Below are 15,993 nucleotides of genomic sequence, written 5' to 3' on the forward strand. Positions count from 1 at the left end.
ACACACACCATAGTTTGTAGATGCTATAACATTTGCGCAAACCAATCAATATACGCTTATTGGATTTTTTTTTTTTTACAAAAACAATACACTAAATTTAAGAAGAAATTGGATTTTTATTTTTTTTTTTTAGCAGAAAGTAGTATTCCAGCAAAAAAAATACTGATTTTAACTTGTAAACAACAAGTGTCAAAAATAGGCCTGGTTCTTACTGGTCAATACTGATTTATATTAAAATTGAGCATTTGGTGAATTCTTAGTGAATGTATTCAATCAGCATACTATATTCCATCCCCATATAGTGTTTAGTAAAAGGAGGACATGAAGTAGGAGGGAGGCGAACGTCATATACCACTGTGTATAAGCCCACATGTGTATCTCTATAGTCATGTGGGCTGCACAGATAAGAAAAATGAGGAAATAAAGAGCTTAGAAGGGAAATTAAATTGAGCATGCTCCGTAGAGGACACCAGCTGGTTCACACAATCTCAACCTGCAATGGGGGACACACAGAAGCTTTGTGAGTATGCACACTATTATAAAGCGTGTAATGAGAGATTGTCATAGTCTGGGCTTAATGATACAAGAGATTATTGAGAAAAACTCAGTTATGGTTCTTACTGGTGCAATTTTTGATGCGACTTGTGTCACACAGAGTGAGAAGGGAAAGCAAAAATTTTAATGGTGCCCTTTCCCAACAATGCAATGCTGTGTGGTGCCAATTTGGAAAAAGTTCCTGTGCTACTTTGGTCCGATTTTAGTTTAGTTTGGCTTCATGGATTATGTTAAACACATCCAAAGTTGCACTACAGAAACACTGAAAAAAAGTTACATTTCTCATTCAAATAGATACTTCTTAATGTGTCATGTTCTTGTCCGAGTATATGAATCATGTATGGGTTTGTTAAGTTTTGAATTGGGCAGAGCTCTCTGATTATACGTCTTTTTTTTTTTTTTTTTTTTTAAACAATGGATACAAGTTAGACCAATAAACTATCCAGAAGCATTATAAACTATTTCTACTCTCACACTGTGGTTGCCATGGACTAAAGATGCTGAAAACATCTTCAATAGACCGTTTACGGCACTATTTTGGTGGCATGGCCCCTTTAAAATGGGCTGCACCTAATTCACTAAAGCTTAGTGACAGTTGTATTCCAAGTTCCAAAGCCTGGTACACACAATGAGATCATACGAATAATCTTTTTTTTGCATGCTAGTCTCATATCGAAAAACGAAGAGGTTACCCAACTTCTCGTACGACAGAATACAACTTTGGCAGTGATATCATGTGTTGTATTGTTTTGTATGTATGCTTTTGTTTCCGAGCATGCGTAGTCTTGCTCTTACGAATTTTTTGGAAGAAAACTGTACTAATCAAATGAAAAATCGGAACCGTCGGGTTTTTGTCCTCCAAAAAGTCGGAATCAGTTGTCCAAAGCAGTATTAGAACAATCAGATAATCGGCCGATCGTTCAACATACAAAATTTTTCTTCCAATCTTCTTATGTGAATGAGCCTTCATTCGTCTGACAGATTCAGGTAGTTCTTGTTTGCAACACTTTAAGAATCTGTTGCTATGACAGCAACTTATTTAAAATGAATTACCGTCAGTTTACATATAAAAAATACGGAGGAAATTAACTACTTCTCATAGGATATACTATAAAAACGTTCTGACAGTAAGTAGGTAATGCGGAACGCAGTAGCTCTGATTCTGGTACAGTTATTTTTCAGCAAGTGGTCGGCTGCTATAAGTGGCTTCACTTTTACAGTGCTGGAAAGAGCCCCTACCGAGCACCCACTGCCGCAAGTGGTTGTTTCTGGGCTCTGCCTTTCTCCCAGGGAGCTTGGAACCACAGTAAGCTGTCAGGATGGTGGAACAACCGAAAGAACATTCCATTCCCTGATCCCCTCTATGACAAAGCCAGAAGCAATGAGAATTTCGTTACTTGTGGTTTCAGAGCTGTAATTCCCTGGCTGGTACAGCTATAACTATCTGTTTCTGATCTGCTGCTTTGAAAGGCAAGGAAGACATCAGGGGTCTAATAGACTCTTGATGTCTTTATGTAGAGTACCTGTAATCTGCATAAAGTTAACACAAGAGGACTTGCTCATCCACTTGTGATAGCAATAAAGTTAAATTAAAAAAAAAAAAAAAAAAAAATAGTAAATAAAATTATTAAAAAATAAAAAAAATAAAAAGCACCCCTGTCCCTCAAAGTACACACACAAATGCAAATGGTCACATAGGTCCAGCACACACATGCAAGTTTTGATCTATTCTAGGTACTTATATAGCGCTGTCAATTTAGGCAGTGCTTTACATATATAGTATACATTCATACCACACGTGAGGCATTTCTATGAACGTCAGAGTGAGAGTAATTATCCTAAGACCCTAATTAACGATTAGCTCTAAAGTGTTAACCTGTAAAGGGTTTTAAAGCTTTCCTATGGACAGTTTAAGTACTGTAGTTTGTCGCCCTTTTAAGGGCATGTTCAATTTTACAACTTGACACATTTGGTATCTATTTACTCAAAGCAACATAATCTTACATATTTCACCAAAAAAACAGGTCTTTTAACTTTCATACATTCTATGCAGCCCCCCCCCCATCCCGATCTCGATCCAGTGTTCTGCATGAGTACAGCTCTCTCCCTCCTCATTGGTTCAGACATAGCAGCGGGAGCTATTGGCTGTAAATCAACTCTAGTGAGGAGGGATTGGGGGGCCGAGCCCTGCTCTGTCTTATGGACACAGAGTGGGGCTCAGGAACAGGCACTGCATGGGGTGGGGGGGGACCCAAGAAGGAGGATCTGGGCTGCTTAGTGCAAAACCATTACATAGAGCAGGTAAGTATAACATGTTTGTTATTTTTATAACAAAAGGAAAATTAACATTTTTTTTACCTTAGTACGACTTTAATATTTTTTTTCCTGAAAATCTACATTGGATAAACGACTGTGCACATAACATGTAAAAAAATAAAAATGGCAACAGCCACCGTTTTATTCTCCAGGGCCTCTATCAGAAAATATATACGTTTTGGGGTTCCAACTAATTTTCTAGCAAGAAAAAAAAAAAAGAATTTTAACATGCATGTGAAAAATCTCAGAATTGTCCCAGAGAGCTAGTGATTAAGACCAACCATGAATTAGCACAGAGAGAAGCCAGTTGTCAGAATAAGGGTGTGTGCTGGGAAGCTATCATTAATGACATGACAGCCTACTATACAGGGCTAGCGGTTGCTAGGATGCCGGAGTGCACCGGCTTTCTAGCAACCAATGGCCTATCCATGGCCCTATTTAATTCCCACCCTAAAGATTTCCCCCGGCCAACAGCTAAACATAAATAAACAGACGAGAGATACTTGCTGACATCATTACCAAAATATGACAATGTCCAAATTTGGGTAATGACAGGATCCTTCATGGCCGACAACTGAATGGGGGTGGTGATGTGTCATCGATTGTCATGATGATGTTGGCGCCTTAGCATCCAATGATGCTGTGCTACCACTGGGGCTGAACAGGTACTGTAGGCAGGGGTGTCCATGGTATGGTCAGCCTGACCTCAGTACTAAAACCCCCCCCCCCCCCCCAACCATACCTCCTGAAACAAACAACTTTTTTTTTTTTTTGGACTTGCGGAGGTAGGTCAAAATTCTAGTGTCCCACACACTAAGAACTCCCTAGTTCCCTCCCTCCCTGATATTGAGAAATCTTCATAATTTCCCCATATTATGTGACAGCTGTGCAATGAGGTTTTGTAAGATCTTCCTCTGTCCCGAAACAAAGTAATGTAATATATCGCAAAAACATGTTATATATTGCAACTTACCAGTCCTTAGATGTGGTGGCTACATTCGTTTTCTTATCTCAGGTGAAGAACTGCAGCAAGTACAGTAAGGGTCCATTCATAAGAGGCGCAAAATGCCTAGTCTCCAGTACGGCCAGTTCACACCACTGCGTTATGGTGTGCACTGAAAAAGTATTGCATGCAGTACTCTCTCCAGTGAAGCGCAGGTCACCACACCTCCGCCGATAGAACGCTAAATGCCCCCTTTCACGCGAGTGATCCGCCTATCTGTTTTTCAGGCAGACTCAATCAGGCCCTCCATTCTACTCTATGGAACGGTGGATTTAAATGGACTTGTATCCCTTTACACATTCCTACCTCAAATCCAATCCGATAAAAACAAACAGAAAGGGGTCTTTGTTCTGATGAATATATGCAGTCACTGTTTTGTATTTTGTACTTGCTTGGAAAATACAAAATAATTTTCAAAAAAACAAAATGGAAGGCGCCAAATCAGATCAGAGGGCAGTCAGGAAAAAACTGACAGCTGGTCTGTTTACATCTGACTGCCCATGGAGCAGAGCGGGCTGTGTCCGTGTCAGCTCTTCATAAGCAGAGCGGAACACAGATCTATCATCTGCACGCTCCGCTGAGGATCAGCGGACAGATCGCCTGTGGTGAAAAACTGATCTGGTCAGTGAAAAGGGGCCTTAGAAATGTGATGCACCAGTGTTATTGCATCAACACTGCTCTGTTCCTGCCAGCCTTCACCGCACACCAGCCCCTGTGTAACAATGCAATTGAGCCCTACATACCTGTGGATGCTGCCAGAAATACAGGGTGTACTGGTGATACTGGTGCAGATCTGTATAGTAGCCAATCAGCTTTTAACTTCAGCTTGTTCAATTAAGCTTTGAAAGTAAACTTCCATTTACATTGAATGCGACTTTAAAGTCAAGTGAAGTAGCGTGATTTCAAAGCTGCAGTGTGACTTCAGATGAAACTTGCCTGACATCTGTGTGACTTAATGCACAGATGTCTATGCAAGTCACACCTGAAATCACAAAAAATAGTACAGGAACCTTTTTTTCAAAGCAGTGCCGCACTGATTTGTACAGTTCCATTGCTGAGACCCATCAAATCGCATGACAAGTTGCACCGGTGTGAATGGGGGCTAAAACCTGGAAGGTGATTGGTTTCTATGCAGAGCATTAATGCAGCCTATCAGTGCAACATCATCAGTGCAGCTTATCAGTGATGATGGTGGATGGAGAGATTCTCTCCCCCCCCCCGCTAGGACATTGTAATCTGACAGCAGTACACTCAGAATACACTGATCAGCAGCTGATCAAGAAAAATTTTCCAACATTACCATTTGACAGAAGTTGCTCTGACATAGATCTTTTCTTTCCTTCCCTGCAGCCGGCGCTCCCCTCTGCTGTGCAATGTTCTTGGTTGTGGATGGCCATCGCCGACCTCCCGTACAATGCAGGACTACCACTCCCACATTGTACAGTATCTCACAAAAGTGAGTACACCCCTCATATTTTTGTAAATACATTATATATTTTCAAGTGACAACACTAAAGAAATGACACTTTGCTACAATGTAAAGTAGTGAGTGTACAGCTTGTATAACAGTGTATTGCTGTACCCTCAAATTACCTCACAGCCATTAATGTCTAAACCGCTGGAAACAAAAGTGAGTACACCCCTAAGTAAATATGTCCAAATGGGCCCAAAGTGTAAATTTTTTGTGTGGCCACCATTATTTTCCACAACTGCCTTAACCCTCTTCGGCATGGAGTTCACCAGAGCTTCACAGGTTGCCACTGGAGTCCTCTTCCACTCCTCCATGACGACATCACTGAGCTGGTGGATGTTAGAGACCTTGTGCTCTTCCCCCTTCCTTTGAGGAGAACCCACAGATGCTCAATAGGGTTTAGGTCTGGAGACATGCTTGACCAGTCCATCACCTTTACCCTCAGCTTCTTTAGCAAGGCAGTGGACGTCTTGGAGATGTGTTTGGGGTCGTTATGTTGGAATACGGCCCTGCGGCCCAGTCTCCAAAGTGAGGGGATCATGCTCTGCTTCAGTATGTCACAGTACATGTTGGCATTCATGGTTCCCTCAGTGAACTGTAGCCCCCCAGTGCCGGCAGCACTCATGCAGTCCCAGACCATGACACTCCCACCACCATGCTTGACTGTAGGCAAGACACACTTGTCTTTGTACTCCTCTCCTGGTTGCCACCACACACGCTTGAGACCATCTGAACCAAATATGTTTATCTTGGTCTCATCAGACCACAGGACATGGTTCCAGTAATCCATGTCCTTAGTCTGCTTGTCTTCAGCAAACTGTTGGCAAGCTGTCTTGTGCATCATCTTTAGAAGAGGCTTCCTTCTGGGAAGACAGCCATGCAGACCAATCTGATGCAGTGTGCAGCGTATGGTCTGAGCGCTGACAGGCTGAATCTCTACCCCTTCAACCTCTGCAGCAATGCTGGCAGCACTCATACGTCTATTTCCCAAACACAACCTCTGGATATGACGCTGAGCACGTGCACTCAACTTCTTTGGTCGACCATAGCGAGGCGTGTTCTGAGTGGAACCTGTCCTGTTAAACCGCTGTATGGTCTTGGCCACCGTGCTGCAGCTCAGTTTCAGGGTCTTGGCAATCTTCTTATAGCCTAGGCTATCTTTATGTAGAGCAACAATTCTTTTTTTTCAGATCCTCAGAGTTCTTTGCCATGAGGTGCCATGTTGAACTTCCAGTGACCAGTATGAGAGAGTGAGAGTGATAACACCAAATTTAACACACCTGCTCCCCATTCACACCTGAGTCTTTGTAACACTAACGAGTCACATGACACTGGGGAGGGAAAATGGCTAATTGGGCCCAATTTGGACATTTTCATTTAGGGGTGTCTTCACTTTTGTTTCCAGCGGTTTAGACATTAATGGCTGTGTGTTGAGGTATTTTAAGGGGACAGCAAATTTACACTGTTATACAAGCTGTACACTCACTACTTTACATTGTAGCAAAGTGTCATTTCTTCATTGTTGTCACATCAAATATATAATAAAATATTTACAAAAATGTGAGGGGTGTACTCACTTTTGTGAGATACTGTATATGATGAGGTCAGTGAGGCAGCTTCAGGGAAGCAGTGACACAGAGATGATGAAGCCTGCAGGAGCGAGGAAGAAGGTAACTATTTGTACTCATTCCTTCCCTCCTAGCCAAAAGAGCATTTAACCCAGTGCAAGGGAGACACCTCTGGAAAGCACAATGAACCTTCTCTTTATTGTGAAAACTACTACTCCTATCAATTCACCATGTAATGGAGATGAACAAATATAGGTAGGTTTACCTTGTAATGCCATCCGCTCCTCTATATGTGGCAGCAAAGCAACAGGCTACATATACACTTACAGCCAGTGTCCTTTGTAGTCACGTCACAACCCCAGCACAGTGATCCCCTGTCATTGTGTACAATGGGGTGCTAGTGGTGGTGGGCTCCCTAATATTCAGTGTGGCAGCAAATCACAGTGATCACATGACCAGAACGTCCATGTGATCCCTCTGGTGTCATCAACCTCTAATGGGCCAGCTTCTGACTGCTGTATAGGTTTAAAGTCCTCCTGTAGGACAACCATGGCTCCCATCATTGATACAGGGAGGGAAAAAAGTGTAGACATGAAGGAACATGACGTGTGTTCCTAGCAAGATCACCAGGTGATAATACAGGCAAAAGAAGAGAAAACTAATGCAGCCACCACATCAAAGGCATGCTATAAAAGGAATACCAAATTACATGTTTAGGGATTTAGATACACTTTACAGGAAACTTTAGATGCAGGAAATGTCTTTTCACCATTGGAATACGCACAACCCTCATCCCAGACACCCCCCCAGCTCTTCACCATCATCTCCCCCCCGTGCTGGCTCTACAATGTCCTCTCCCCCTGTGCTGGCTCTACACTGTTCTCCCCCCCCCCCCTTTGCTGGATCTACACTGTCCTCTCCCCCCCCCCTGTGCTGGCTCTACACTGTCCCCCCCCCCCCCGTGCTGGCTCTACACTATCCTCCCCTCCCCCTCCTCCTGTGCTGGCTCTACATCGTCCTCTCCCCCCTGTGCTGGCTGTACACTGCCCCCTCCCCCCCCCCTGTGCTGGCTGTACAATGCCCCCCCCCGTGCTGGTTGTACACAGTCCTCTTCCCCCCTGTGCTGGCTGTACACCGTCCTCTCCACCCCCCTGTGATGGCTGTACACCATCCTCTCCACCCCCCTGTGATGGCTGTACACCGTCCTCTACCCCCCCCCCCGTGCTGGCTGTACACCGTCCTTCCCCCCCTGTGCTGGCTGTACACAGTCCTCTACCCCCCCGTGCTGGCTGAACACTGTCCTCACCGCCCCCCTGTGCTGGCTGTACACCGTCCCCCCTGTGCTAGCTGTACACCGTGCTCTCACCCACCCCTGTGCTGGCTGTACACCGTCCTCTCCCCCCCCGTGCTGGCTGTACATCATCCTCTCCCCCACCCCGTGCTGGCTGTACGCCGTCCTCTCCCCCACCCCTGTGCTGGCTGTACGCTGTCCTCTCCCCCACCCCTGTGCTGGCTGTACGCCGTCCTCTCCCCCACCCCTGTGCTGGCTGTACGCCGTCCTCTCCCCCACCCCCCCGTGCTGGCTGTACGCCGTCCTCTCCCCCTCCCCCGTGCTGGCTGTACGCCGTCCTCTCCCCCTCCCCCGTGCTGGCTGTACGCCGTCCTCTCCCCCTCCCCCGTGCTGGCTGTACGCCGTCCTCTCCCCCTCCCCCGTGCTGGCTGTACACCGTCCTATCCCCCCCCTGTGCTGCTGGCTGTACACCGTCCTATCCCCCCCTGTGCTGCTGGCTGTACACCGCCCTATCCCCCCCCCTGTGCTGCTGGCTGTACACCGTCCTATCCCCCCCTGTGCTGCTGGCTGTACACCGCCCTATCCCCCCCCCTGTGCTGCTGGCTGTACACCGCCCTATCCCCCCCCCGTGCTGCTGGCTGTACACCGCCCTATCCCCCCCCCCCTGTGCTGCTGGCTGTACACCGCCCTATCCCCCCCCCCTGTGCTGCTGGCTGTACACCGCCCTATCCCCCCCCCTGTGCTGCTGGCTGTACACCGCCCTATCCCCCCCCCCTGTGCTGCTGGCTGTACACCGCCCTATCCCCCCCCCCTGTGCTGCTGGCTGTACACCGCCCTATCCCCCCCCCCCCTGTGCTGCTGGCTGTACACCGTCCTATCCCCCCCTGTGCTGGCTGTACACCGTCCTATCCCCCCCTGTGCTGGCTGTACACCGTCCTATCCCCGCCTGTGCTGGCTGTACACCGCCCTATCCCCCCCTGTGCTGCTGGCTGTACACCGCCCTATCCCCCCCCCCGTGCTGCTGGCTGTACACCGCCCTATCCCCCCCCCGTGCTGCTGGCTGTACACCGCCCTATCCCCCCCCCCCCTGTGCTGCTGGCTGTACACCGCCCTATCCCCCCCCCCTGTGCTGCTGGCTGTACACCGCCCTATCCCCCCCCCCCCTGTGCTGCTGGCTGTACACCGTCCTATCCCCCCCCTGTGCTGCTGGCTGTACACCGTCCTATCCCCCCCTGTGGTGCTGGCTGTACACCGTCCTATCCCCCCCTGTGCTGGCTGTACACCGTCCTATCCCCCCCTGTGCTGGCTGTACACCGTCCTATCCCCGCCTGTGCTGGCTGTACACCGTCCTATCCCCGCCTGTGCTGGCTGTACACCGTCCTATCCCCGCCTGTGCTGGCTGTACACCGTCCTATCCCCGCCTGTGCTGGCTGTACACCGTCCTATCCCCCCCTGTGCTGGCTGTACACCGTCCTCTCCCCCCTGTGCTGCTGGCTGTACATTCTCCTTTCACTCTCTATTACACTTCCTATTGCCATCCGGGCCCCGCCCCCTGATGGAGCCCTATGAATGGAGAGTGTATATAGGGCAGTGTATGCGGGTGAGGGGAGAGGTCAGGGCTCAGGCATGGAGGTCAAGCTGGGACTTGTAGTCCTGCACCCCGCCCGCTACTCCTCGCTCGCCCCCCCGCAAACAATGCACGCCATGTGTCCTCCGGTGCACAGCCCTCACACTCACCAGTCTGTCTTGGTCTTCCCGTCCACCACATCCTTGTAGGCGGCCTGCAGAGCTGCTCCGTTCTTACTGAGATTCACAGCCATGTTCCCGGTGTCCGCTCTCCGGCTCCTCCACTTCCTCTATGCCCAGCCCCGCACTGCGCCCTCCGCCGCCGCTTCCTCCTTCTATCGGCTCCAACACCGGCGCCCTCTGCTGGCCCAACTACGAATCGCCAGCCTCACACACCCTCACTTACCTACACTAGTCCTGTTCCTGTCACATGCGGCGCCCTATTATGTCACTGAGTGCAGGGAGGAGGTCACCAGGGTGTACCCTCTATCAACATACACTACTACTACCCTCTCCATCAATATACACTACTACTCCCATCTCCATCAATATTATACACTACTACTCCCATCTCCATCATTATTATACACTACTACTCCCATCTCCATCATTATTATACACTACTACTCCCATCTCCATCAATATACACTACTACTCCCATCCCCATCATTATTATACACTACTACTCCCATCTCCATCATTATTATACACCACGACTCCCATCTTCATCAATATACACTACTACTCCCATCTCCATCAATATACACTACTACTCCCATCTCCATCAATATACACTACTACTCCCATCTCCATCAATATACACTACTACTCTCATCTCCATCATTATACACTACTACTCCCATCTCCATCAATATACACTACTACTCCCCTCTCCATCAATATTATACACTACTACTCCCATCTCCATCAACATACACTACTACTCCCATCTCCATCAATATTATACACTACTACTCCCATCTCCATCAATATTATACACTACTACTCCCATCTCCATCATTATTATACACTACTACTCCCATCTCCATCAATATTATACACTACTACTCCCATCTCCATCAATATTATACACTACTACTCCCATCTCCATCATTATTATACACTACTACTCCCATCTCCATCATTATTATACACTACTACTCCCATCTCCATCAATATACACTACTACTCCCATCTCCATCATTATTATACACTACTACTCCCATCTCCATCATTATTATACACCACGACTCCCATCTTCATCAATATACACTACTACTCCCATCTCCATCAATATACACTACTACTCCCATCTCCATCAATATACACTACTACTCCTATCTCCATCATTATACACTACTACCATCTCCATCAATATACACTACTACTCCCATCTCCATCAATATTATACACTACTACTACCCTCTCCATCAATATTATACACTACTACTCCCATCTCCATCAATATTATACACTACTACTCCCATCTCCATCATTATTATACACTACTACTCCCATCTCCATCAATATACACTACTACTCCCATCTCCATCATTATTATACACTACTACTCCCATCTCCATCATTATTATACACCACTACTCCCATCTTCATCAATATACACTACTAGTCCCAGCTCCATCAATATACACTACTACTCCCATCTCCATCAATATACACTACTACTCCCATCTCCATCAATATACACTACTACTCCCATCTCCATCAATAGTATACACTACTACTCCCATCTCCATCAATATACACTACTACTCCCATCTTCATCAATATACTACTACTCCCATCTCCATCAATATACACTACTACTCCCATCTCCATCATTATACACTACTACCATCTCCATCAATATACACTACTACTCCCATCTCTATCAATATACTACTACTCCCATCTCCATCAATATACACTACTACTCCCATCTCCATCAATATACTACTACTCCCATCTCCATCAATATACTACTACTCCCATCTCCATCAATATACACTACTACTCCCATCTCCATCATTATACACTACTACCATCTCCATCAATATACACTACTACTCCCATCTCTATCAATATACACTACTACTCCCATCTCTATCAATATACACTACTACTCCCATCTCTATCAATATACACTACTATTCCCATCTCCATCAATATACACTACTACTCCCATCTCCATCAATATACACTACTAACCCCATCTCCATCAATATTATACACTGCTACTCCCAGCTCTATCAATATTATACACTGCTACTCCCATCTCTATCAATATTATACACTGCTACTCCCATCTCTATCAATATACACTACTACTCCCATCTCTATCAATATACACTACTACTCCCATCTCTATCAATATACACCACTACTCCCATCTCTATCAATATACACCACTACTCCCATCTCTATCAATATACACTACTACTCCCATCTCTATCAATATACACCACTACTCCCATCTCTATCAATATACACCACTACTCCCCTCTCTGTTTACATTCATTGAAATAAATGAATGCTCAAGCACTAAAAACACCTAGCGTTAACGTAGGGTTACAAGCGTTAATCGTGTTTTTCTGCCCAAGCTTAGCTACCCCTGGACGCACTGGAAGTGTTTTTTTTTTTTTTTTTCCTCCATCTAAACTCTCCTGCCACTAAACACTGCTAAAAGCTAATAATAATAATAATGGTGACACTGGTAACTTATCTGAGAAGCAGAAGTCGCTGATTGCTCAAGGGAACCCTAGTTGAGAAACCAGGATCTAACCTCATGGGGCGCTGGCCAGACAAGTAAAACATGGCGTAACCCCCCCCCCCCGCTGGACAGGCTAAGTGAAAACAGTGTTGTCCCTCTAGGACTGGTCCCGAGTTGCTCAATACACATATACACTCACCGGCCACTTTATTAGGTACACCTTGCTAGTATTGGGTTGGACCCCCTTTTGCCTTCAGAACTGACTTAATTCTTATTGGCATAGATTCTACAAGGTGTTGGAGACATTCCTCAGAGATTTTGGTCCATATTGATATGATAGCATCACGCAGTTGCTGCAGATTTGTCAGCTGCACATCCATGATGCGAATCTCCCACCACATCCCAAAGGTGCTCTATTGGATTGAGATGTGGTGACTGTGGAGGCCATTGGAGTACAGTGACCTCATTGTCATGTTCAGGAAACAAGTGATGAGATGATTTGAGCTTTGTGACATGGTGCATTATCCTGCTGGAAGGAGCCATCAGAAGATGGGTACACTGTAGTCATAAAGGGATGGACATGGTCAGCAACAATACTCAGGTAGGCCGTGGTGTTTAACCAATGCTCAATTGGGACTAAGGGGCCCAAAGTGTGCCAAGAAAAATATCCCCTACACCGTTACACCACCACCACCAGTCTTAACTGTTAATACAAGGCAGGATGGATCCATGATTTCATGTCGTTTACACCAAATTCTGAACCTATTATCTGAATGTCGCAGCTGAAATCGAGACTCATCAGACCAGGCAATGTTTTTCCAATCTTTGATTGTCCAGTTTTGTTGAGCCAATGTGTACTGTAGCCTTAGTTTCCTGTTCTGACAGGAGTGGCACCCAGTGTGGTCTTCTGCTGCTGTAGCCCATCTGCTTCAAGGTTCAATGTGTTGTGCCTTCAGAGATGTTTTTCTGCATACCTTGGTTGTAATGAGTGGTTATTTGAGTTACTGTTGCCTCTCTATCATCACAAACCAGTCTGGCCATTCTCCTCTGACATCAACAAGTCATTTTTGTCCACACAACTGCTTCTCACTGGATATTTTCTCCTCTTTTTTCGGACCATTCTCTGTAAACCCGAGAGATGGTTGTGCATGAAAATCCCAGTAGATTGGCAGTTTTTTAAATACTGAGACCAGCCTGTCCGGCACCAACAAGCATGCGATGTTTAAAGTTACCTAAATACCCTTTCTTCCTCATTCTGATGCTCGGTTTGAACTTCAGCAACTCATCTTCACCACGTCTAGATGCCTAAATGTATTGAGTTGCTGCTGTGTGATTGGCTGATTAGCAATTTTGTTACCAAGCAATTGAACAGGTGTACCTAATAAAGTGTCCGGTGAGTGTAGATAAAGAGGGCTCAACCATCTAAACATAGGCTGTATTATAAAAGGTGTTTATATAAAGGTGATGCAATCACTGCATTGATAGGGATGAAGGCACATCAGTGGTGTAGAAGAGTCTCCAGAATGCTGTGCGAACCATGCAGAGTTCAGCAGGTAAGCAGAAAGGCTGTGTGCAGAGTTCGGCAGGTAAGCAGTAAGGCTGTGTGCAGAGTTCGGCAGGTAAGCAGTCAGGCTGTGTGCAGAGTTCGGCAGGTAAGCAGTCAGGCTGTGTGCAGAGTTTGGCAGGTAAGCAGTAAGGCTGTGTGCAGAGTTCGGCAGGTAAGCAGTCAGGCTGTGTGCAGAGTTCGGCAGGTAAGCAGTCAGGCTGTGTGCAGAGTTCAGCAGGTAAGCAGTAAGGCTGTGTGCAGAGTTCAGAAGGTAAGCAGTAAGGCTGTGTGCAGAGTTCGGCAGGTAAGCAGTCCGGCTGTGTGCAGAGTTCGGCAGGTAAGCAGTCCGGCTGTGTGCAGAGTTCGGCAGGTAAGCAGTCAGGCTGTGTGCAGAGTTTGGCAGGTAAGCAGTCCGGCTGTGTGCAGAGTTCGGCAGGTAAGCAGTCAGGCTGTGTGCAGAGTTCGGCAGATAAGCAGTCTGGCTGTGTGCAGAGTTCGGCAGGTAAGCAGTCCGGCTGTGTGCAGAGTTTGGTAGGTAAGCAGTCCGGCTGTGTGCAGAGTTCGGCAGGTAAGCAGTAAGGCTGTGTGCAGAGTTCGGCAGGTAAGCAGTCAGGCTGTATGCAGAGTTTGGTAGGTAAGCAGTCAGGCTGTGTGTAGAGTTTGGCGGGTAAGCAGTCAGGCTGTGTGCAGAGTTTGGCAGGTAAGCAGTAAGGCTGTGTGCAGAGTTTGGCAGGTAAGCAGTCAGGCTGTGTGCAGAGTTCGGCAGGTAAGCAGTCCGGCTGTGTGCAGAGTTTGGCGGGTAAGCAGTCAGACTGTGTGTAGAGTTCGGCAGGTAAGCAGTAAGGCTGTGTGCAGAGTTCGGCAGGTAAGCAGTAAGGCTGTGTGCAGAGTTCGGCAGGTAAGCAGTCAGGCTGTGTGCAGAGTTCGGCAGGTAAGCAGTAAGGCTGTGTGCAGAGTTCGGCAGGTAAGCAGTCAGACTGTGTGTAGAGTTTGGAAAGGTAAGCAGTAAGGCTGTGTGCAGAGTTCAGCAGGTAAGCAGTAAGGCTGTGTGCAGAGTTCGGCAGGTAAGCAGTAAGGCTGTGTGCAGAGTTCGGCAGGTAAGCAGTAAGGCTGTGTGCAGAGTTCGGCAGGTAAGCAGTCAGACTGTGTGTAGAGTTCGGCAGGTAAGCAGTCCGGCTGTGTGCAGAGTTCGGCAGGTAAGCAGTCAGGCTGTGTGCAGAGTTCGGCAGGTAAGCAGTCCGGCTGTGTGCAGAGTTCGGCAGGTAAGCAGTCAGGCTGTGTGCAGAGTTCGGCAGGTAAGCAGTCTGGCTGTGTGCAGAGTTCGGCAGGTAAGCAGTCCGGCTGTGTGCAGAGTTTGGTAGGTAAGCAGTCCGGCTGTGTGCAGAGTTCGGCAGGTAAGCAGTAAGGCTGTGTGCAGAGTTCGGCAGGTAAGCAGTCAGGCTGTGTGCAGAGTTCGGCAGGTAAGCAGTCCGGCTGTGTGCAGAGTTCGGCAGGTAAGCAGTCAGGCTGTGTGCAGAGTTCGGCAGGTAAGCAGTCTGGCTGTGTGCAGAGTTCGGCAGGTAAGCAGTCCGGCTGTGTGCAGAGTTTGGTAGGTAAGCAGTCCGGCTGTGTGCAGAGTTCGGCAGGTAAGCAGTAAGGCTGTGTGCAGAGTTCGGCAGGTAAGCAGTCAGGCTGTATGCAGAGTTTGGTAGGTAAGCAGTCAGGCTGTGTGTAGAGTTTGGCGGGTAAGCAGTCAGGCTGTGTGCAGAGTTTGGCAGGTAAGCAGTAAGGCTGTGTGCAGAGTTTGTCAGGTAAGCAGTCAGGCTGTGTGCAGAGTTCGGCAGGTAAGCAGTCCGGCTGTGTGCAGAGTTTGGCGGGTAAGCAGTCAGTCTGTGTGTAGAGTTCGGCAGGTAAGCAGTAAGGCTGTGTGCAGAGTTCGGCAGGTAAACAGTCAGGCTGTGTGCAGAGTTCGGCAGGTAAGCAGTAAG

The 15,993-nt window shown here is 47.2% G+C and overlaps 1 protein-coding gene across 1 annotated transcript in view; it reads right to left on the reverse strand.

Moving 5' to 3' along the window:
* DBNL (drebrin like) overlaps positions 1-10,182 on the reverse strand; it is a 76,623-nt gene extending 66,441 nt beyond the window's left edge. The window contains exon 1 of the mRNA XM_082256926.1: positions 9,942-10,182. Coding sequence (XP_082113052.1) covers positions 9,942-10,024 — 83 coding nt within the window. The 5' untranslated portion in view covers positions 10,025-10,182. The remainder of the gene's footprint in view (positions 1-9,941) is intronic.
* Between the last annotated feature and the right edge of the window lie 5,811 nt (positions 10,183-15,993).

Source organism: Pelophylax lessonae, assembly GCF_965119305.1.
Source record: "Pelophylax lessonae genome assembly, chromosome: 4".
In the NCBI taxonomy this organism is placed as follows: domain Eukaryota; kingdom Metazoa; phylum Chordata; class Amphibia; order Anura; family Ranidae; genus Pelophylax; species Pelophylax lessonae.